This window comes from Pristis pectinata, chromosome 1, assembly GCF_009764475.1.
Source record: "Pristis pectinata isolate sPriPec2 chromosome 1, sPriPec2.1.pri, whole genome shotgun sequence".
Classification (NCBI taxonomy): Eukaryota; Metazoa; Chordata; class Chondrichthyes; order Rhinopristiformes; family Pristidae; genus Pristis; species Pristis pectinata.
The window spans coordinates 60,164,890-60,187,428 of NC_067405.1; the positions used below are offsets into that span (position 1 = coordinate 60,164,890).

General features: G+C 39.4%; 1 protein-coding gene across 2 annotated transcripts in view; it reads right to left on the reverse strand.

Moving 5' to 3' along the window:
• The window catches only part of armc8 (armadillo repeat containing 8), a 105,613-nt gene that overhangs the window by 17,080 nt on the left and 65,994 nt on the right, over positions 1 to 22,539 (reverse strand). For both annotated transcript variants that reach the window (XM_052024340.1, XM_052024331.1), the window contains exons 15-18: positions 18,940 to 19,026; positions 18,083 to 18,175; positions 11,181 to 11,330; positions 8,961 to 9,056 (exon numbers count right to left, since the gene is read on the reverse strand). In XM_052024340.1, the coding sequence (XP_051880300.1) occupies positions 8,961 to 9,056; positions 11,181 to 11,330; positions 18,083 to 18,175; positions 18,940 to 19,026 (426 nt within the window). The remainder of the gene's footprint in view (positions 1 to 8,960; positions 9,057 to 11,180; positions 11,331 to 18,082; positions 18,176 to 18,939; positions 19,027 to 22,539) is intronic.

The following is a 22,539-nucleotide window of genomic DNA, read 5'->3' on the forward strand; positions in this document are numbered from 1 at the left end:
AATAAAGAAAGAAGACACTGGAAGTACTCAGCAGGCCAGCAGCATCTGTGAACATAGCAATAGAGTTAACACTTCAGACTATTGACCTTTTATCTGAACATCTGCTGACTATTTCCAGCATTTTCTGTTTTATTTCTGATTTCTAGCATCTGCACTTTTTTTACTTCTTGACTTAATGGTCAGGTACACCTCATTTCATAAAGTGTAATATTTTCAGGCCATTTTTATAGTGTTCTCATAAGTTCATTGACATATGGAGTTTATACAAGCAAGGGAGGCACTATGTTGGAAAGGAAGTACAAAAAATCTGAAAATGAAAAAAAAGCCTTTGCTGCCCATGAAACCCGCACTGACTTGTATGATTCAATGTCAATCATTACTGACCAACCGATAAATTTGCATTGGAGCATCTTTCAGTTCAGTCAGGCAAAATAATTCTACCTCAGAGTTTGAAAAGCCATATGGACACCAACAAGAGTCAAGTGCTAGTACTGGTGCATGCCATAAATTTCATTATTTTGCGCACTGATCACTTTTCATCTGTGTAGTTTGCAAAGGCTTTCATGCAAGGATCACTAAATGGCAAATGAGACTGAAATTTCTAACGTGAATAAGTAGAACAGGAACCTAGCCAATTCAGTTACACCCCAAACCCCTGGTCTTAGTTCTCTATATTGCAAGGCAAATTTTTTATTCTAGTGTACATAACACATCTCTTCAATATTACTTAAACAAGAAGTTACTAACGGAAAATACTGGATTGCTTCTTTTTTTTTTAAAAAGGTGAGGCGGTTACTCTTTCTTCTTACTGCAAAACTGTGATGTCAACAAGAAATAGCTACTATTTATAGCCAGACATTAATAGTCATCATTGTCCAGCTCTCATGTATGTAATTGGAGCAGAGTCATGACACAACTGCATATTTGTTTATTAGAGAGAGTGGAACCTGAGCAGGTTTCAATGATTTGCACAAGCTATGCCAACAATTGTTATTGTTTATTGTTTAGGAGTGCCATACTTGCTACTCATTTGAGCCTTCATTTCCACATCAGCAAGACAGGCATCAATTTTATGATCCACATTTCAACAACTGGTCTAAGTCCTTCCTTTGAATAAGTGATAGGGAAACATGTAATGGAACAAATATTGACCAAAAATTAAAATATCAATAAGAATACAGTTATTAATGTCAACCTGCAGACGTGTATCACCTTTAACACAGTGACACATCCAATGTGTTATTAAAAGCAAGTTTATTAATCCTCAGTAAACTTTGCCACTTCTTTCCTGTTATTGCTTCTGAAGCAACTACAGACTATAGACTGGGAAACAGAAAACAAGCTACTATCTTTACAAAGGCATCTCACATTGAAGAAAATATGAAATGAGATAGCCGTGGTTACATACTAGTTAAAGTAAAACAAATACCCCAACAATAGGTTTAGAATTCTGTTTAGCAGCAAATTTAAGAGAAAAAAGAAGCAAGGTTGTACAATTCAAATGGGATATGGTTTTAAAATAAATTTAAGACTGCAAACATATCCAAGTCCAGATAAAATTAAAAATTGCTTTGTCCGAATTTTAAGTGAAATAGGGGACAAGAAAAATGAAGAAGTCTAATCAGTGATATTTATACTGATTCCTGAGACAGGCCAATTTTACACTCAGAATAAAAATTTTGGTGAAGACAATATGAAAGGAAAAAATGCATATAATCAAAAAGGTATCAGCCTCTTCGAAGTAACTGTATGAAATGACATATTCTAGATCAGAATCTTCAACCATCTAAGTTTTTCCCCTGCCACAAAATCTTCAAGGTTGACAAATGCTAAAGGTCCAGTTAATTTTCTACAGATTGACCTGCAAAATCAATAATTACTGTTGCAATGAACAACCATTCTATAATTCGATTAAAGAAAAAAGCAGTTAAATTCATTTTGCCTCCATTAATGCGAATGTCCAACTGGTATTCAGGTAGGATCACTCGCATAATACATGTCTCACAGCACTTAGAGGCAAAAATAGATGACAGATTTTAGATACAGGTTCTGAATAAGTGTTTTCAGGCAGGGAAGGAATCGAGTAACCCTTCAGCAAAAGTTACAGTGTTTGTCAAAATGGCTGAAGGCCCCATGAAATTGACAACTGGCAAAAGTAGAAGGAAGAGGGAAAGATTTAAAGACCAAGATCAAAATCAAAAGAATAATGCGCAGAAAACAAAATACTTCAGAACATCAAATGTTGTACCAGTATCTATAAGATACAGGGTTTCTTTCCATATCCGACATAACTATATTAGTAACTTGAATATATAAGTTCACTCTTTAAAAATAAACTGATGGGAATATTGATGGCTGAAACTCTTGATGAAGTGAAAAGCACTTCATTTAATTCAGTGGAAAGAAAACCAAAGCATGCAGCAAGGCAGCATACTTTGGTGGTTGGGGTACATGTAGAGTAGAACTGAGTCAATGGGGGTAAATTGGTAAGGAGACTATTAGAGGAGCTGAGTTAGAGGTAATAACTACAAAGGGCTTCAAGCACTGCCACAGAATAGAAATAAAAACAGGTGAATTTGCAGAGCTAGACACAAATTCTTGATGGTTGCACATTGTGTCAAAAGTTTAGATCCAGGTTGAAAAGAACACGAGGATTTCCATACTATCACATGCAAATGAGCGGCTGAGAGAGATGGATGAGCAAAAAAGTGTACAAAGGTTTTATGAAAAAAGTCAGGTTTATCCTCGGGTTGATTCAGAGAAGCAATCAGCAAAATAATATCATATCATTAGGAGTGATGAAAGAGCTAAAAGTGGGCAAGCTCAACATTCATTGGAAAGCTGAACACATAACCAGAACTTTGCAATTGCAGAGATGAAATTAGAGGGGACTGAAGATGGAGAAATTTTGAATCTTTATCAGTAATGGGAAGTTGAGCCCAATCTTGATATGATAGAGGTATATAAAATACTGAGATATATACTATAAAATACTGAGGTACATAAAATACTGAGAGGAATAGATAGAGTAGACAGTCAGCGCCTCCTTCCCAGGGCACCAATGCTCAAGACGAGAGGGCATGTCGTTAAGGTTATGGGTGGGAGGTTCAGGGGAGATGTCAGGGGGAGGTTTTTCACTCAGAGAGTGGTTGGTGCATGGAATGCACTGCCTGGGGTGGTGGTGGAGGCAGATACATTGAACAGGTTCAAGAGCTTGTTGGATAGGCATATGGAGGAGTGTGGGATGGGGGGATATGCGGGAGGAAGGGGTTAGGTAGTGTGAGGGTGGTTTGATGGACGGCACAGCATGGTGGGCCGAAGGGCCTGTTTTGTGCTGTATGGTTCTATGGTTTAGTAACAAGTCAAAAGGATTCTGGGTCTAGCTTAATGTCAAGTCATGCCACACACACAATTAGTTGGCAGTTACAGTGAGTTGGCCTGAGTCAGATACTGGGTGATCAAATGAGGTCCAGGGCTACATTACTGACGAATGATTAAGGTCCAGACTCTAGCTGCCTGCCTGTCAGGACTGTGTGTAACCGCTTTTGAAATTTTCTGCATTCAAGGTGCTGCATTAATTGTTACAGTTGCTGTTACACTGAGTCAATAATGCATCAAAACTTTGCGCATCAAGTTCTTAAACATTTCCAGAAAGCTTGATGTGCAAGCATAACTCCATTTATTCCATTAGCCAATGCGACGATGAGCAGAATGACCTGGTTGGATCTTGCAGTCAGCGTCAAAGCAAACACTTGCCGCTGACCTCAAGAAGAAAGCTGTCCGTCATGATCCATCAATGCCCACTGCATGGATTTCAGCTTTCCCTTACATTGTAATAAGAGTGCACCCACAAACATGCCAATGTACACAAAATACACGACTGTAACATAATTGAGGAAAGGTTATGGGATTTTTTTGTTAATAATCTTTTTGGGAAAAAAGTGAAGAGAACAGGTGGTGACATTCAATGACTTGCAGGTATGGTACAAGTTAAGTATTTGCCACATTTGCAGTGGTTCAGGTGGTCACCCTCTTGCCTCAGAGTCACTAAATCCTAGGTACAAGTCCTATGCCAGAGATTTTCCACAAAATTTTAAACTAACATTTCATCTCAGTGAGGAGATGCTGCAATATTAGAAGTGCCATTGTTCAGATGAGACATTATCTTGTCTGCTTTCCCAAATGGACATAACAGGTCCACAGAATTCTTATTACAAGAATGGGTGCATTCTTATTACAGTCACAATTGTAACATCACCATCATTACTCCCTGAAATTGAATCAGCAATTTCTGTCACTTGCATAAGTACAGTTAAATGCAGAAACCGCTGTCAGTAATACTCCGCTTCTTGATTGTGTGAAATCTTTTAAAAGTCACTGAATTAAACAAAAAAAAAATCACTTTATTCCTGCTGTTATAGTCTCACGGCTGAACATTGGCTTGTTGAATGAGCTTGTGAGATGTGGGAGTTCTGGGAGACATCCAGTCTCCCTGATAACTACATCTGCACGAGGTGCATCAAGGTGCAGTTCCTTGCTGCAGCTGGATGACCTTCGGCTCCTACAGGATAACGAGGAGTACGTGGATGGAGGCAGTCACTCTGAAGCTGCAGGAGGCAGGTAGCTGGATGACTGTCAAGAGAAGGACGGACAATAGGCAGGTAGTGCAGAGTACCCCTGTGGCCGTTCCCCTCAATAACAGGTATACCGCTTTGGATACTGTCGGGGGGGGACGACCTACCAGAGGAAAGCCACAGTGACCAGGTCTCTGGCACTGAGCCAGGTTGTGTGGTGCAGAAAGGTAGTGGGGAGAAGAGGAGGGCAGTATGATAGGGGATTCCATAGTAAGGGGGCGGGGGCAGACAGGAGATTCTGTGGACGTGAAAGAGACTCCCAGATGGTATGCTGCCTTCTGGGTGCCAGGGTCAGGGATGCTCAGATTGGGTCCACAGCATTCTGAAGGGGGAAAGTGAACAGCCAGAGGTCGTGGTACACATTGGTGCCAATGACATAGGTAGGAAAAGAGATGAGGTTCTGAAGAGGGAATATAGGGAGTTAAGTAGGAAGCTGAAAAGCAGGACCTCAAGGGTAGTGATCTCTGGATTGCTGCCTGTGCCACGTGCCAGTGAGGGTAAGAATAGGATGATTTGGCAGATGAATGCATGGCTGAGGAATTGGTGCAGGGGGCAGGGTTTCAGATTTGTTGATCATTGGGATCTCTTCTGGGGAAGGTACGACCTGTACAAAAGGTACGGGTTACACCTGAACTAGAGGGTGGCCAATATTCTTGCAGGCAAGTTTGCTAGAACTGTTGGGGAGGGTTTAAACTAGGTTGGCAGGGGGATGGGAACCAGAGTGACAAGTCAGAGGTTGGTTCATTTAGTGTACAAGTAGATGAAGAGTGTAGAAAGACTGAGGAAGGATAGACATTTGAAAGGGCAAAATTGCAGTCAGTTGGATGGGCTGAAGTGTGTTACTTTAATGCGAGAAGTACCAGGAACAAGGGTGATCAACTTAAAGCATGGGTAATTACGTGGAACTATGACGTGGTGGCCATTACAGAGACTTGGCTGTCGCAAGGGCAGGAATGGCTGCTGGATATTCCAGGGTTTAGATGTTTCAAAAGGGACAGGGATGGAGGTAAAAGAGGTGGGGGAGTGGCTTTGCTGATCAGGGACAGTGTCACAGCTGTAGAAAGGGAGGATGTCCTGGAGGGATCATCCACTGAGTCAGTGTGGGTGGAAGTCAGAAACAGGAAGGGAGTAATCACCTCATTGGGAGTATTCTACAGACCCCCCCCCCAATAGCAGCAAAGATGCTGAGGAGCAGAACAGAAGGCAGATTTTGGAGAGGTGCAAAAATAACAGGGTTGTTGTCATGGGTGATTTCAACTTCCATAATATTGATTGGCACCTCCTTAAAGTGAAGGGGATAGATGGAGCAGAGTTTGTTTTGTGTGTCCAGGAAGGATTCCTGACACAGTATGTGGACAAGCCGACGAGAGGAGAGGCCATTCTGGACCTGGTACTAGGCAATGAGCCTGATCAGGTTTCAGATCTCTTGGTGGGAGAGCATTTTGGAGATAGTGACCATAACTCATTGACTTTACCATAGCCTTGGAGAGGGATACGAGCAGACAATATGGGAAAGTATTTAACTAGGGGAGGGGGAATTATGATGCTATCAGGCAGGAACTTGGGAGCGTAAATTGGGAACAGATGTTCTTGGGGAAGTGCACAGTGGAAATGTGGAGGTTGTTTAGGGAGTACTTGCATGGAGCTCTGGATAGGTTTGTCCCATTGAGGCAGGGTAAGGAAGGTAGAGTGAAGGAACCGTGGTTGGCAAAAGATGTAGAATATCTTGTTAAGAGGAAGAAAGAAGCTTACCTGAGGTTTAGAAAGCATGGATCAGACAGGGCTCTGGAGAGTTACAAGGTAGACAGGAGGGAGGTTAAGAATGGATTTAGGAGAGCTAGAAGGGGGCATGATAAGTCCTTGGAGAGTAGGATCAAGGAAAACCCTATGTGAAGAATAGGAGGAATATTAGAGTGAGGGTAGGACCGATAAAAGATAAAAGAGGAAGCATGTGCCTGGAGTCAGAAGAGGTAGGGGAGGTCCTTAATGAATACGTTGCTTCAGTATTCACCAGTGAGAGAGACCTTGATGTTTGAGAGGATGGCGTATGATAGGTTGATACGCTAGGGCATGTCGACGTGAGGAAAGAGGATATGCTGGAACTTTCGAAAAATATTAGGATAGCTAAGTCACTGGGGCTGGACGGGATATATCCAAGATTATTACAGGAAACGATGATCTTTGCATCTTCACTGGCCACAGGAGTAGTGCCAGATGATTGGAGGGTGGCAAATGTTGTTCCTTTGTTTAAGAAAGGGAGTAGGGATAACCCTGGGAATTACAGACCAGTGAGTCTTACTTCAGTGGTGGGCAAATTACTGGAGAAGATTCTTAGAGACAGTATTTATGGGCATTTGGAGAAGCAAAGGCTGATTAGGGACAGTCAGCATGGCTTTGTGAGGGGCAGGTCGTGCCTCATGAGCCTGATTGAATTCTTTGAGGATGTGACAAAGCACATTGATGAAGGTAGAACAGTGGATGTGGTGTACCTGGATTTTAGTAAGGTGTTTGATAAGGTTCCTCATGGAAGGCTCATTTAGAAAGTCAGGAGGCATGGGATCCAGGGAAACTTGGCTGTGTGGATTCAGAATTGGCTCACCCATAGAAGACAGAGGGTGGTGGTAGAAGGAGCGTATTCTGCCTGGAGGTCGGTGACTAGTGGTGTTCCGCAGGGATCTGTTCTGGGACTCCTGCTCTTTGTGATTTTTATAAATGACTTGGATAAGGATGTGGAAGGGTGGGTTAGTAATTTTGCTGATGATACAAAGGTTGGTGGTGTTATGGATAGTGTGGAAGGTTGCTGTAGATTACAACAGGATATTGATAGAATGCAGACCTGGGTTGAGAAGTGGCAGATGGAGTTCAACCCGGATAAGTGTGAAGTGATATACTTCAGGAGATCGAATTTGAAGGCAGGATACAAGATTAATGGCAGGACTCTTAGCAGTGTGGAGGAACAGAGGGATCTGAGGTCCACATCCATAGATCCCTCAAGGTTGCCGTGCAGGTCAATACGGTTGTTAAGAAGGCATATGTGTGTTGGCCTTCATTAGTCGGGGTATTGAGTTCAAAATGTGTGAGGTGATGTTGCAGCTCTATAGAACTCTGGTTAGACCACACTTGGAGTATTGTGTTCATTTCTAGTCACCTCATTATAGGAAAAATGTGGAAGCTTTAGAGAGGGTGCAGAGGAGATTTACCAGGATGCTGCCTGGATTGGAGAGCATGTCTTATGAGGATAGGTTGAGTGAGCAAGGGCTTTTCTCTTTGGAGTGAAGAGGACGAGAGGTGACTTGATAGAGGTGTACAAGAGGCATAGATCGAGTGGACAGTCAGAGACTTTATCCCAGGGTGACAATGGCTAACATGAGGGGACATAATTTTAAGGTGACTGAAGGAAGATATAAGGGGGATGTCAGCACAGAGAGTGGTGGGTGTGTGGAATGCACTGCCGGCAGAGGCTGCGGGGGCAGATACACTAGGGACATTTAAGAGACTCTTAGATAGACACATGAATGATAGAGAAATGGGGGGCTATGTGGGAGGGAAGGTTTAGATAGATCTTAGAGCAGGATAAAATGTCGGCACAACATTGTGGGCTGAAGGGCCTGTACTGTGCTGTCATGTTCTATGTTCTAGAATTATTTTAGAGGGCAGGAGAATTATCTTTGTTGTGCAGACTCATACTTATACCTCGAACAAAATCACAAACTGGTCACCAACTCCTTTTCAGGTTGCCTTATTTCCTCCATAACCAAAGTGACAATACTTCTAAATGCAATGTTATTTCTTCTCTTTCTTTCAGATTAACATACTTTAATCTGGTTCACTGATGTCCATTAGGGAATGGAAATTGTTATCCTTACCTAGTGTGGCCTATGCATAACTCTGGAACAACAGGTATAAGGCGGTCTCTTAATCACCCTCTGAAAATACCTGGTGAGCCATTTAGTTGTCAGTGGTCATCACAACACAACCTTCTTAAGGGCAATTTGGATAGACAATACATGCAGGACTTACAGGTGATCCCCACATCCCAAGAGAGAATAAAGAAAAAAACAATCTAAAATCAGCTTTTAAGTTAAATTCTAGTCAAATGTTTTGAAACTGCCATTTCATCTTATGTAATGAAATGTACATTTAACACTTATGGCAAACGTACTATGCTTGTAATGCAAAGTACAGTAAAACTGAATATCCAAGTTATAGAAGGATAGTCTACTTTGAACACATAGATAAATAACCAGTTGATCTATACACATAAATATCACTAAACAAGCTTCAACATGTTCTTACTTAAAAGACCTCAAAAATAAACAAACTTACTTGTTCTTTAACTTCAATATTATGCTCCCCTTCAAGGATGAGAGTGACTGCTTGCATTATCTGTTTTCCATGAGTGCTCATTATCTGGTCTATGTGCTGGTAATAAAACAGAGGCACATTATATATTTTGAGAGTACTAGTTAGCAAACTTCACTTCCAAAAATAATTGTTTTATCTAGAAACTCCAAGTTAAAACCATGAAATAAATCAATTAACGTGCTGCAGTGATAAAATTAAAGCTGCAACAGTTAGTGGTAGACCCCAAGGACTGACTTTTAATCAAAACTGTTCCCTATACAAATATTTATACTTATGAATGCAATAGAAATTCAACGTCTTCCATCACAACAGATGTTAGAAACCTGTGAGCTAAGCTGGGGCCCTGAGAAATGGATTGCAATGCACAATTAACCTGCACACGTTGTTTCCATGCAGGCAACACACCTTTAGGTTCCTCCTCCTCTGCTTCCTGCTGCTGCTCATCCACCTCCTGCTCCTCAGCCACTCCTCACCTGTAAGGGTGAAAAGGGCTGTGCTCTCATGATGGAGTGGTTGTGCAACACAGAGAAAACACCACACATTTCGATAACCATTTGCCAAATACTGAAGATCCTTTCCAGAGCATTACAAGCAGGAAAAATATTACTTTAGCTCTCCAATTGACTGTTCTATTGTATTTTTGTATCAGGATGGTTTAACTTGTATGAATGTTGCCCACATGTGCACAAGTTGCACTCTGGAATCATGAATGAGGTCATAAGCAGGTAACTCTTGAAGCCTAGTAGCCACCCCTTGATTTCTCATGGCAATTCAAATGCAGATTGTATGGGAAACAGGTGCTGAATAAAGGCTTTGTGGCTGCTGCTTAATGGTCAAGTAAAGCACTCACTTATATTGACCACATGTCAAAATATAATAATAAAACAATACTGACCACTGTACATTGATTTAAGTGCCAAGTTGGCACACCCAGCTCAGTCAACCCTGCAAAATTCCTCTTTTTTAATGCCAAAAAATTGTAATATGGGACCATTGGTTTCAGATTATCGTAAGATGAAAGGGGAAAATTTCCAACATATTTGCACCAAGTGTTCTTAGAAAAACAATTCTTCACTTGAAGTGGCTGACAAGGCAGAGATAATCAGCAGAAGGAATTGGATAATTACTTGAAATACAATATAAAACCCATGCAGGAAAGGATAATGAATGGAGATTACAGTTGGCAATCTCAGTTGAAGATCACACAACTAATGGACTGCTGCCCGTTCTCTGATACACAATTTCTACAATCCTGTCATGATCCTATTATAAGGTCCCACCATAATTATTTTTATGAATGGAAATTGTTACAATTTCTACATACCACAAAGAATTCAGTAATATGCAGAGAATTAGGGCAGAATTTAAGCAATACCTTGATGAACTAAAAATCCAATTTGACATAGATACCACCGAACATGTTTGCAATATTTTTTTTCTGCACAATACTGCAAACCCCACGTTGTGCAGAATGGATTATTAGACTGCAACTTCTCCCTCATATATCCCCAAAAGAGTTTCAACTGTGCTGGATGGGGAAGGTATAGAAATACACAATCAAGTCATTTTCTACTAACTCCTAGTAATTTCATAATACTGGTTTAAGGTCATAGGAAAAAAACTGAACGCTCATTCTCTTAACTGAGACAATGTGTGACACAACGAAGTCCAGAAGGGGAGTGTAGGGAAAGAAGAATGGTAAAATGACAGGAACCAGTTTCTAGTAAAATTCAAATATTAATAAAATTAAAAAGTACAGATCTAACATTATTCCACACATTGACCCATGAATCTACTGAAATGAAAACTGAGATTCCTGTTGTACACAAAAGATAATGTCATGGGACCTTGGCAAGCAAACTTATGCACTCTTCACAGCTGAAAAGCAAACCAGGTGCTAATTGCAACTAACAGATTTGTAAACTTTGTAACATGGTATACAAAAAAAAATCTTTATAGAAAAACAAGAGGTCCATTAATGTGTCACTGACCATGAGATGAAATCTACGAACCACTACCATTATTCAGTGATTCATTCCAGCATCTTTCTACAGCAATCTGGATTTGCCCATTTAGACCCATGGTCTTCAAAGGACAGCCCAGTTAGTTAGCTTGACATTAGGAATAAAGAGAGATTGGTTAGAATGTGTAAGTGTTGATATTCAAATTACAAATACATACAGGTCTAGTGGATAGGAGATTCCTGAGGAGCCCCAGAGTCTTCATTAGGACATTCACATCAGAATCTGAGAGCAATCTGAAAAGTTGTTCTGTACTCAGCCCTCGCAAAATGTCTGTCTTTATCTTCTGGTCAGCTTGAAAAGCCATATTCTAAAAAGATTAAATTGGACGATTTAATTAGGATTCTGACTCAACTTGCTGGTAGAATAATCTGCAGTTCCATAAATGTCAAGAATATTAAAATAGTTGTTTGTATTATTAAAATTTAAATCATTTTTCCATATCTTGCAGCAAACTCTGGTTGGCAGATTTATTGATATTACAAATGATTTTCGGTATTCATTAATTTAGTTGGAAATGAGAGCAAAACAGCTAAAAGACACAAACCAAATGCACAAACAGAAATGTAAAGCCAACGCTGTGAATCCTACCTCCTTATTCTACCAAATCATAATGAACTCATCTTTAGCACTCTAGCTGAGAACAATAGTCCCCAAGCCTAAGGGAGTGGCCACAGTTATTAAATTAGAATGCCTATCGATCACTCCCTTGATCTCAATTAGTTATTGAATGCATAATCAGCAAACCTGGATATATTACACTTGGTTCCATCATCCAAATCACTTGTATAGATTGTGAACAGTTCATTCCTGATCTCTGTGGCATCCCATAATTCACAGGCTCCCACCTCAAAAAAAACGACCCGTTTATTCCTCCTATTTTCTGTCTGTAGCTAATACTCAATTCATGCCAAGATGTTACCCCCAATTTCAGATGCTTTTATTTTGTATAATAACCTCTGTGGCACCTGAGGCCTTCTCGAAGTGCCAATATACCACAACTACTGGTTTCCCTTTATCTATTCTGCTTGCAGCAACCTCAGAAAACTCTAACACAATTTGTCACACGATTTCTCATTTATAAGTACATGTTGACTCAGGCCATTACTATTTTTAATTTCTAGGTGCCTTATTTCTTCATGCTTAATAACCGAATCTGGTGTTTTCTCTACTACTGATGTCAAATTAATTTGTCGGTATGTTGTTGTTTTCCTTTTCTCTCTTTTCTTAAATAGTGAGATTATATATGCTACCTTCCAATCTATGGGAACCATTCCAGAATCTATGGAATTCTGTAATTTTGAAAGGTCTATTTTATCAACTTACAGTCCCATTAATATCTCAATACTAATTTAATAGAACACAAAACAGTACAGTACAGAAACAGGTCCTTTGGCCCATGACGTTGTGCCGAATTAATTAAACCAGTAATTAAATGCCTAGCTAAACTCATCCCTTCTGCCTACAATGTCCATATCCCTCCATTTTCTGCACATTCACGTACCTATCTAAAGACCTCTTAAACGTCTCTATTGTGTTCATTTTATTAATGCTAATTTTATTCATCTCTTTCTGGACCTGTTCTTCTCCATTATTTCTGGGAGGTTTCATTTAATTTCTTTGACACCTCCTCATTCCCTAATATGTTTCTCCTGTCTCAGTCTGTAAGAAACACACCTACCAAATCTTCTCCTCTTTACATATCTATTGAAGCTTTTACAGTATACACTGTGTTTATTTCTCACTAGATTACTCTTATCTTCATATTTCCCTTTCCTTTTCAATTTCTTGACCCTCCATTGCTGAGTTCTTAAAGTTTCACAATCCTCAGGCTCACTACTCTTTTATGGAAACATTGTAAGCCTTTCCCGTTGATCTCTACCATTTCTTATGTATTAGGGAGCAAGATCAATTTACAACACAATCTGCAATTATATCCAGATCACTAAGCTTGAAAGACCAATCACATCGATCATGTTTCTGAAGTTTATTTTTAAATGCCAATGTTCAGTAAGGCATGAAATACAAGAACAAACTTCAGTCCTGTTTCTGGACTATAATCAAATTCTTGTTAGTAAGATAACTCAGAAATCAAAATTTTCCAATACACAGACCAAATTCTATGGTTTCCACTCAGAAATGATACGCCAATCCACAAGTAGGCAAGTTAAATAAAATTAAGATCATTTAAATTGCTCCCTTATAGCATAAACAAAACTTTGTCAATGTCATCAGACAGATTAGTCTATTCCAGTTCAGACATGGGTTCTCAACTTGGAATCACATCCTGACAAATACACTCATGCATACATGCTGCAGCCCCAAAAGAATTTCAAAACAACCAGGATATCCAACTTCAGAAAGAATCTGTAGGTTTATGGATCCTTTGTGTATCAGGTAAATACTTATCAAATCCAACCAGGCAATACTGACAACATTCATAGAAAATTTTGTGGCCTGGTTTACCTCATGGTTAGCACCAAATATAAACACAATGTCAGTGTAGAGGAAGAAAGCAGGACAAAAAATATTGAGATAAACTCAGCAGAACATCAGTTTATTATATAAAGTTAGTTTGCCTAATCTATGCAGTTTATCCCACTATCACGTCTAGTTTATCATGCACATTATAGCTCATGCCCTCTAATCCAGGAAGCATCCTGGTAAACCTCTTCTGCAACCTTTCCAAAGCCTCCACATCCTTCCCTGCAATGGGGCAACCAGCATTGCACACAATACTCCAAGAGCAGCCCAAAGTTTTATAAAGCTGCAACATGACTTCCTGACTCTAATACCCAATGCCCCGACCAATGAAGGCAAGCATGCCATATGTCTTCTTTACCAACCTAACTACTTGCGTGGCCACCTTCAGCGAGCTATGGACTTGGACTCCAAGGTCCCTTTGTAACTCAATGCTGTTAAGGATCTTGCCATTAACTGTATATTTTCCCCTTACATTAGACCTCCCAAAGTGCAACATCTCACACTTGCTTGAATTAAACGCCATCTGCCATTTTTCCACCCATAACTGAAACTGATCTATAATCCTTTGATAGCCCTCTGTGCTGTCCATTATTGCCACCAATCTTTGTGTTGTCTGCAAATGGAAATGAGAATTTTTTTTTAATGCAGCAAATTGCTGTGCTACGGGATCTACTGCCTGAAAAGGCAGAGAGAGCAGATTCAAAAACTTTCAAAGGGGAATTGAATAAATACTTGTTAAAGAAATACAGACCTACTGTATGTGAAAAGAATAACAAAGTGGGACTAGTCAGAGTTTTTTCGATGAGTCAGCACAAGTGCCTTCTTGCCATAATTCAGCAATAGGAAACATATGATATAATTCCTTCTAAGTAGGATCTGAGAACTAAAGGAACCAATCCCAATTCCTAACCAGATTTTTCCACACCCCTTCCCAGAGGGCAGACTGCATTTCAGCAATGCAGGATTTTAACAAAATTTGCAATAAAAAATCACAGAGAAAAGATATTGGAAAGCAGGACAAGTAACACAACTATGGCAAGTACCCTACGTGAAAAAATAAATGATAGTGCAACTCAAAACAATTCATCAAATCTGTTTATTAATTGGGTTTGAACAATAAAACATATTTAGATCACTAAAATAGACTGTTTCTTTGTTCTAATTGTGTTCTTTCTCGTAAAAATGGTGTATAATTCATGTATAGTTTACGCTTTCCTTGTGAATGCTGCTTATATGATGCTTTGTGCCTATGGTGCTGCTGCAAGTAAGCTTTTCATTGCACCTCTGCATATATGTACTTGTGCATATGACAATAAACGACTTTGATTTTACTAACTGTGTCAGATGGTAGCTGGTTGAGGCAAAATGATGTTGATTTTAGTCTCCGTACAAAATTGAGGGGAAAAATCTAGGCCAACTCTTCAGCACAGCACTGAAGGAGTGCTATACTGCTGGGGTACTCCATCTTGAATGAGTCATCGTTTGCTCACTCAGTGTAGAAGCTCTCAAGACCATCTCAAAGCAAAGTAAGAGAGTTATTCCCAGTATCCCATCCAATATCAATGCCTCCATCAACACCAGTAAAGCAAATTATTGGGTCACTATTATACTGACGTTTGTGGAAGTTTCCTGAGCACAAATCAATTGCCTTGTTTTCTACAATAGAACAGTCAAGCCATTTGTGACTCAGGACCTGCAGCATGGTGATTGATTTGCTGCTTCTCTCTCAGATGCTCTAAGCATGCATTCAGTTCTATCATAACCACTACTGCATGACAGAAAAAGAATAAGACTGGGTAGATCACCCAGCATCAACCTAAGTACTGAATTCAGATGTGGCACATTCACCAAGCCCAGCAGACCTTGAGGTCTTCCTCACAAATATCTGGATGCTGGTGTCTAAAGTGGAAGACCTTTACCATGGTGCTATTTTGCATGTTCTTTGTGAATACATGGGTTCCCCCAGCTGCTTCAGTTTTCTCATCTATCCCAAAGACATGTGGGTTGGAAGGTTAATTGGCCACTGTAAATTGCCCTTAGTGCGTAGGTGAGTGGTACAATCTGGAGGGAGTTGATGGACTGGGAACAAAGACAAGGAAGGAGCATTCACAACTCTCTTCAACCAGAAGTGACTCGTGGATGATTCATCACAGCTTGTGAAATGTCCACCATCAAAGAAGCCAGTCTTCAACCAATTAGATTCACACTATTTTATATTAAAAGCTGGCTGACAGCACTGGGGACAGGAGAGGCTATGGAACCAGAAAACATTCCAGCTGTCATAGTTGAGACCTGCCCTCCACCTGACAATGTGGAAAGTTGTCCAGTATGTCCTGTTCACAAAAGCAAGACAAATCCATTTCAGCAAATGAGAACCCAAATCTGTCTGCACTCAGTTATCAGCAGTGATGGAAGGTGTTGTCAATGCTGCTATTAAATGGCATTTACTCAGCAATAACCTGCCAAACATGGACCAAGGAGCTGAATTCGGAAGGCGAGGCAAGAATGACTGCCTTTGGCATAAGGCAGTAGTTCACAAAGCGTGGCATCATGAGGCCCTGTTAACTCTGAAGTGAAAAGTTATGACTGAAAAAGAAAACACTTCAGTAGTTGGAGTCATACCTGGCACAAAGGAAAATGGTTGAGAACTGTTTGAGGTCAGTCATCCCTACCCCAGGACATCACTGCAGGAGTTCCTCAGGGCAGGGTCCTAACCCCAACCATTATCAATTCAAATGTACGATTATCTATTAGTATTTAACTATATTCACAACTTCTCAAAAGATGGCGCATTCCATGCCTACATGCAGTACAAAACAACATTCGGAAAATGGGAAATAACATTTGCACAACAGAAGTGTCAGACACTGACTACTTCCAATGAGAGAGAGTCTAACTGCCCACCATTGATATTCCATGGCATAACTGTTGTCTAGTTCTCCATTGTCAACATCCTGGGTATCACCACTGACCAGAGTCTCAACAGTATCAGCCAGCATTAATATTACCGGTCAGAGACTAAATACCCTGCAGTAAGTGACATCCCAAAGCATTTTCAGCAACTTCAGGACACTTAGCAATGGCTTGATGTAATTTGCCTGGATGAATGTACCTCCAATAACACCTAAGAAGGTCAACACCACCCAGAAACCTGCTTAACCAGCACAATATTCACCACAGTCCGTTCCTCCAACACTGCCTGTTGGACATGCCATTTACAAAATGCAATGCAGTCACTCACTTAGGCTAGTCTGACAGCAGCCCCTATTCCATGTCCTCTAGCAGTGAGGATGAAGACAATAAGTGCATCTTGGGGCACCCCATTCACCACAATGTAACAAATTCAGAAAAGAAATGTTATGGTTAAATAATCAAGAGCTCAAAGTCATGTCAAACTAATTGACTTTATTGTTACAACCCCCAGTTGCTTTGAAGTTGCAGATACTGGTGAAAAAAGACACAACAAAACATTCAAATTTCAATTTAATAATCAGTTGGATGTGCCATCTGAAGCACCAGTATTTGTTCCAATTAGAGAAAGTCCCAGATTTACATGCTCCTACTGAAAGTCTAGGATTTAATGGAAGATTCAGGAGGCCTTATCTATCACTATGCTCTTCTGCTGAACTTCCCCAAGAGTTGAATGGCAGAGCCCAATCTTACTGGGATCTAATCAGCATTATGTTGTGGTTCATCACTAAGGTCCTATGCCAAGTCAGATCCCATTGATTTCAATAGGGATTCTAGACAAAAGAAAAGGCAACATCTTTGAGGGTTAATTTTCAAAGTGCTTTCGTGTGCTTTTAATTACTTTCTTAGAATTATATTTTTATCTATTTATTTACTTCAATTTTAATAGTTAAGGATCTTACATGCATGTAAAAATTGTTGTTAAATTCAATGATAGCTTTGACAGAAGGCAAAGTTTAACCCACAAATTTACCTTGTGTCAGGGTAACTACAGTGGTAGGATCTTTGGATTTCATTGCCTGTGTCCCAGTTGTTTGGACCTCATTTCCCACTTCAAAAGACTGCAAAAGGTCAGCAACACTGGTCCTCTGCATCCAGTCCAGAGGCGTGGGGGTTGGGGGAGAGGTGGTGGGGGGTAAAATGAAACCATGGGCACCCACTACAGACAAGGAGTCTACTCCAGCATGATCCAGACCAATTAGTCAAGTGTGTTCTGACAATGTTCATATACATAGCTGTTACATGTTGCCCTCTTTTGAATGCGATGTCAAATTGATGAAGGTTTTGCCTGGGCTCTAAATAATCTTCAACATTGTCCATCACAAACTCATATACCAGAAGAAAATATTTACAGGCTTCTACTCAGAGGCATCCTTAAATAATCCCTACAGTGCAGATACTGGATATGTATCTGCATCTATTGGATTTTACAAATATATTGCAGAGGTACAATTAAGGAACATATTTAAATGCAACCATGAGGCTCTGCGATTAAAGTGATTACAGTAGAAGACATGAAAGCCCTAACATCATGTATAATATCCAGAGGGTGTTTATTAATACTAAATAATGTACATTTCAGCACCATGATTTACCATATTAACTTACCATTAATGCCCAAATTCCATTAACTCTGAGGGCTGGATTTTCACTCTGAGTCAAGTTGCATAATAGCTCCACAGCACCTGATTCCAAGATAGGCTGTAACATACAATGTTAAACTGCATTTTTCAAAAATACATCAATGGAATTTTCCAGCTTGCCTACTCCCAAAAGGTCCAATCAGAATTTTAAAAGTTATCAAAAAAAATCTCAACCATTTTTTTTCCAATCTGGATCTCTTACTACTAGGGTGTAGTCAAAAGCCACAAAAGCAAGTGAGCAACATGCTAATCTGAATCAAATTCCTAGACTTACCTGTTTTACACAGTTCTACATTCTAGAGTAAAGCAAAACTCAAGCTAATATTTCCATTCACACCCAGTCACTCACATTCAACAGATTTATCTGCTCAAAATAATTCTGTCCCCTATTCAGGACAACACAACAATCCAGTGTAAATGAAACCCAATTCAGGAATGCCCGCTTCTGATAGTGGACATGAATAGGAGATACATTTTCTCACAAAAAATAAGCCTCACCTTAAATGTCACTATTTCCAAAGCCAAACTACAAATTATTTCAGTTCACTGGCTATTCTCATTTATTCTGTTTTATCTCAAAAGATGTGTTCTATTGGATTTTATAATGGAACCGAAAATATAAAGGGGCTGTAATTAGCAACAAAATACAATTGTGAATGTTGAAACTATAACCTAAATGACCAAGTTAATATTAAAATTTGGCTTGCCAATTACCAGTTGGCTTCTAAATGTCTTTGATAACAAATGCCAAGTGCAAAGACGAACAAGTCCACAACTGCTCAGTTAATGTCCCAAATACCCTGTAATTTGCTAAAGACCAACCTCTTTGCTTGGGGAGAACTCGAGGAGAAGATTGCATAGTGTTGATGATGCCACTACGAGGACCTCGTCAGGAGCATTTTGTAATAACTGAAAAGATAAAATGACAATGACCAAGATACTTTGACTTTGCATTTACCAAGTTATTTTTGCACGGCAAAACGTTCCTTTGCAAACTGTCTGCTGCATTTTCTACCTTACCACCATGGTTACTCTTCAGAAATACTTCACTGACTGTGAAGTACTTTGGGACATTCTGTGGTTGTGAAAAGTATTTTATAAATGTAATTTCTTTCTTCCCAGCAATTTTTATTTTATAAAATACTTAAACTATATACAAAATCTTCTACACCCAGGCCTGACTTATTAAATAGTGAATCAACTGAAACAAAACAATCCACAAGTTATGAAAAACATTAATAGCTTATAATTTCTGTAGTAGTGACAATAGCTTTGGATCACAACAAGCCAAAAGATCAAAGTGAACAACTACCAAACCAGTAACTAGGTGGGACAAAATTAATCACTTTAATAAATAAGGGAGATAAAATATAATATGCTTCCAATCAAGAGAAAGGGAGAAAATATACAACATCTTCATATGTTATTATGTGAAGAACAGCCCATCTCCAGGCTCCTCTGGTAAAGTTTTGGCTATCTCATGTTCTTGAAGCTGAGCAAAGATCCATCTTTAGACAGTTCCATTGCTAAGAAATGAGGTGAGCCATCAGCACCGAGAGGCAGAGACTTAAAAAAATCAGCTGATCAATCATGCAGATCCTTTGGCAGATGTTAATGTTATCAGTGCCAAATTAACACAACGGAGAGCCACAATGGGTTTGACTGCTTATGTACATCAGTCTTTCAAACCTTTTAAATGAACAAAAAGGCATCCCTCTAATATTTCTGCTCCTATAAGACTCTAGGAAGTTAGTTATGTTGAGCTAAAGTGATTTTTTAACCACATAAAAATACCAATTTTACTCAATTTTGTTTCAAAGCATAATAACAGGTGCTTTCTACATACTTAATTGAGGCCCTATAATAAGTAAGAGCTACAAAGTTGCATTGTTACTGTAAGATTTAAAAAAAACACCCAGTATCAATATACATCCTGCAAAGAAATAAAAAGTATACTCCCTTGGTAAACAAACTCTATTTCCTCTGCATTTTAGTTCATTTCAAGCACTTAAAGGCCTGAATAAACAGAGTTGGCTAATGCAGCACTCTTTTGAGAAAGTGACTTTGAATTACTGTCTACTGTAAGCTTTATTGTAAACTTAACGAGTCTGAAAAATAATAGCCACAATGAAAATAAGTTTTCAACTAGAATATTCTGATTCACTATTTCCACAACAGGCAATGATATACTCACCAGAAGACTGTAAAAGCTTCACTTGACACACATTTTTGTGGGTACTAAAGCAGGGACATAGGTTCGTACAGGTTGAAACTCTCTAGTCCAGCACCCTTGGGACCTGACTGGTGCCGGACCACAGAAAATACAGACCACAGAAATTGACCCTGTTCATCTTCCTCTGAGCTGGAGAACTGTTCTTTTTAAGTATAAACATTACCCAGGTCACACAAGGGTTCTGAAAACTGTCAGTAACCCTATGTTTTCCTAAGTCGGAAACACTGTCAGCTGAGACTGCAGAAGTTGCACTGATAGGTTAATTAGCTACAGATTAGTACATACTGTATCTTAATAATTTTAGTTAGAATTAGTTAATTAGTACAAATTTGTACTACAGATTCAAAACATGCCGGACCACGGGAGCTGCCAGACCACAGAATGCCAGACTGGAGAGTTTCAACACGTGTCCTGCTGAATCATGCAGGCCAATCCAGATCACTCAGTGAGGTAGGTTCAGTTTTGTTCTTTAAAGGACTGCTCTAAATATTCACTATGATAATTTTTCACAGTTGCTGCCACCACTACAACATCAGTTAATTTAATATTACAGAATTTTTAGTCGTAATGATATCAAAACTGCTAGGACTTGACATCATTTGTGTGCCAAACTGACAACAACTCATGTCCACACGTGCACAGCAATATCCTGAAGTAGTCATCAGTGAAATATGCCACACAAATAAAGGCAACACAGAATTAGTGAATGGACATGAACATCAACTATATACCATTATTGCTATATGACTGAAAATACCAAAGCTAACCAAATGAAGTGTAACCTAGTTCTAACAGCACAGTAAGTCATTAACATTGACGAACAACCTCTCTAGCTCAGAAAAGCTAATAGACAAGCCTTAACAATTCCATGGGTTTTAATGTTAATGATATTTAATTTTCCACAGTTATGTTCTGTGTCAATCTTGATGTTGACTTTTGTAAAATGATTACAACATCAATTGCAATCTGTGCTTGCTACTTATTGGTTTACTCTAAGAATTGTTCAACCTGATTGGCTGGTCAGCTTGATTGATGACTTAACTACTCATGGATACCACAAGGGTATCACATTGGGCCGAGCTGTGTTTACTATATGCTAGCAGTTCCACACCAGCAGTGTCCACCTTGCAACTCACCTCATCCCTGACTCTTGTGACTCCACTTTGCAATGGACAACCCAGAGATAAGTTGGAGATTCAGGTGACCTGCCATTCTGCAAATGGACTCACCACTGAGTTCAACAGGGAAGGAAAAAATGCATTGAGCTAGATGGATTCTGTAAAATAACACTTTTTATTTCAGATTTCCAGCTTCTCAACATTTGCTTTGAATAAAAATAGAATAAAATTTTTGAGCTGGAGGGATAATTTTAAACACACCGAAGAGGGACCTGGCTCAAGTAAATTGACAAGCAGAAATGTAAAGGGGCAACCAGCAACCTTAAAAGAATGGTTCCAGTGCAGTCTACAAGGAAGAAGGGAGGGAAACCAAAGCTCACTGGCTGATCAAATAGTGTAAAATGAAGCTGATGAAAGGGGTGAGTGACAAATGTCAGCATGATAACAGAAGAGAGAATCAAGCTAAATATTATAGTCAGCATCTCGGAAAAAAATAGGATGATCATAAACATAGTATAACAGTTTGGCAACTAACCCAAAAGGAAATCCAAAAGTTCTCCATGGGCAAATTAATCCTTAAAATGTTGCCAAAGCAGCAGTAAGGCTGATTAGGAACCTTAATGGAAATCTACTGCTGAAGGCAGAAGGCATGCCTGCATTACTAGATCATTATTTACATTGGTGTTTACTGAGCAAAAGGGCATTGTTAAAGCTACAGTAAACCAGATCAGGATATTGGATGCAACCAAATTGAAGGGAAGGTACCAGAATGCTGGCAGTATTTAAAGTACTGATTCAGATGCATTCTAAGTTATGAGACAAGAATATAATTTCAGAAAAGATAAAACTGGTGACTGCAGATCAATTGGCTTAATCTCAGTGAAGGGAAAGCTTTAAAATGCAATAATCCAGGAGAAAATTAACAGCCAACCTCAACGAGCACAGACAAATAAAGGAGAAATGGCACAGATTTGTGAGTGGCATATGGGGCTTGATTAACTTGATTGATTTTCTTTAATGAGTTAGGAGAAAGGATGGATAAGGGCATTGTAATTGATATGTAAACGGACA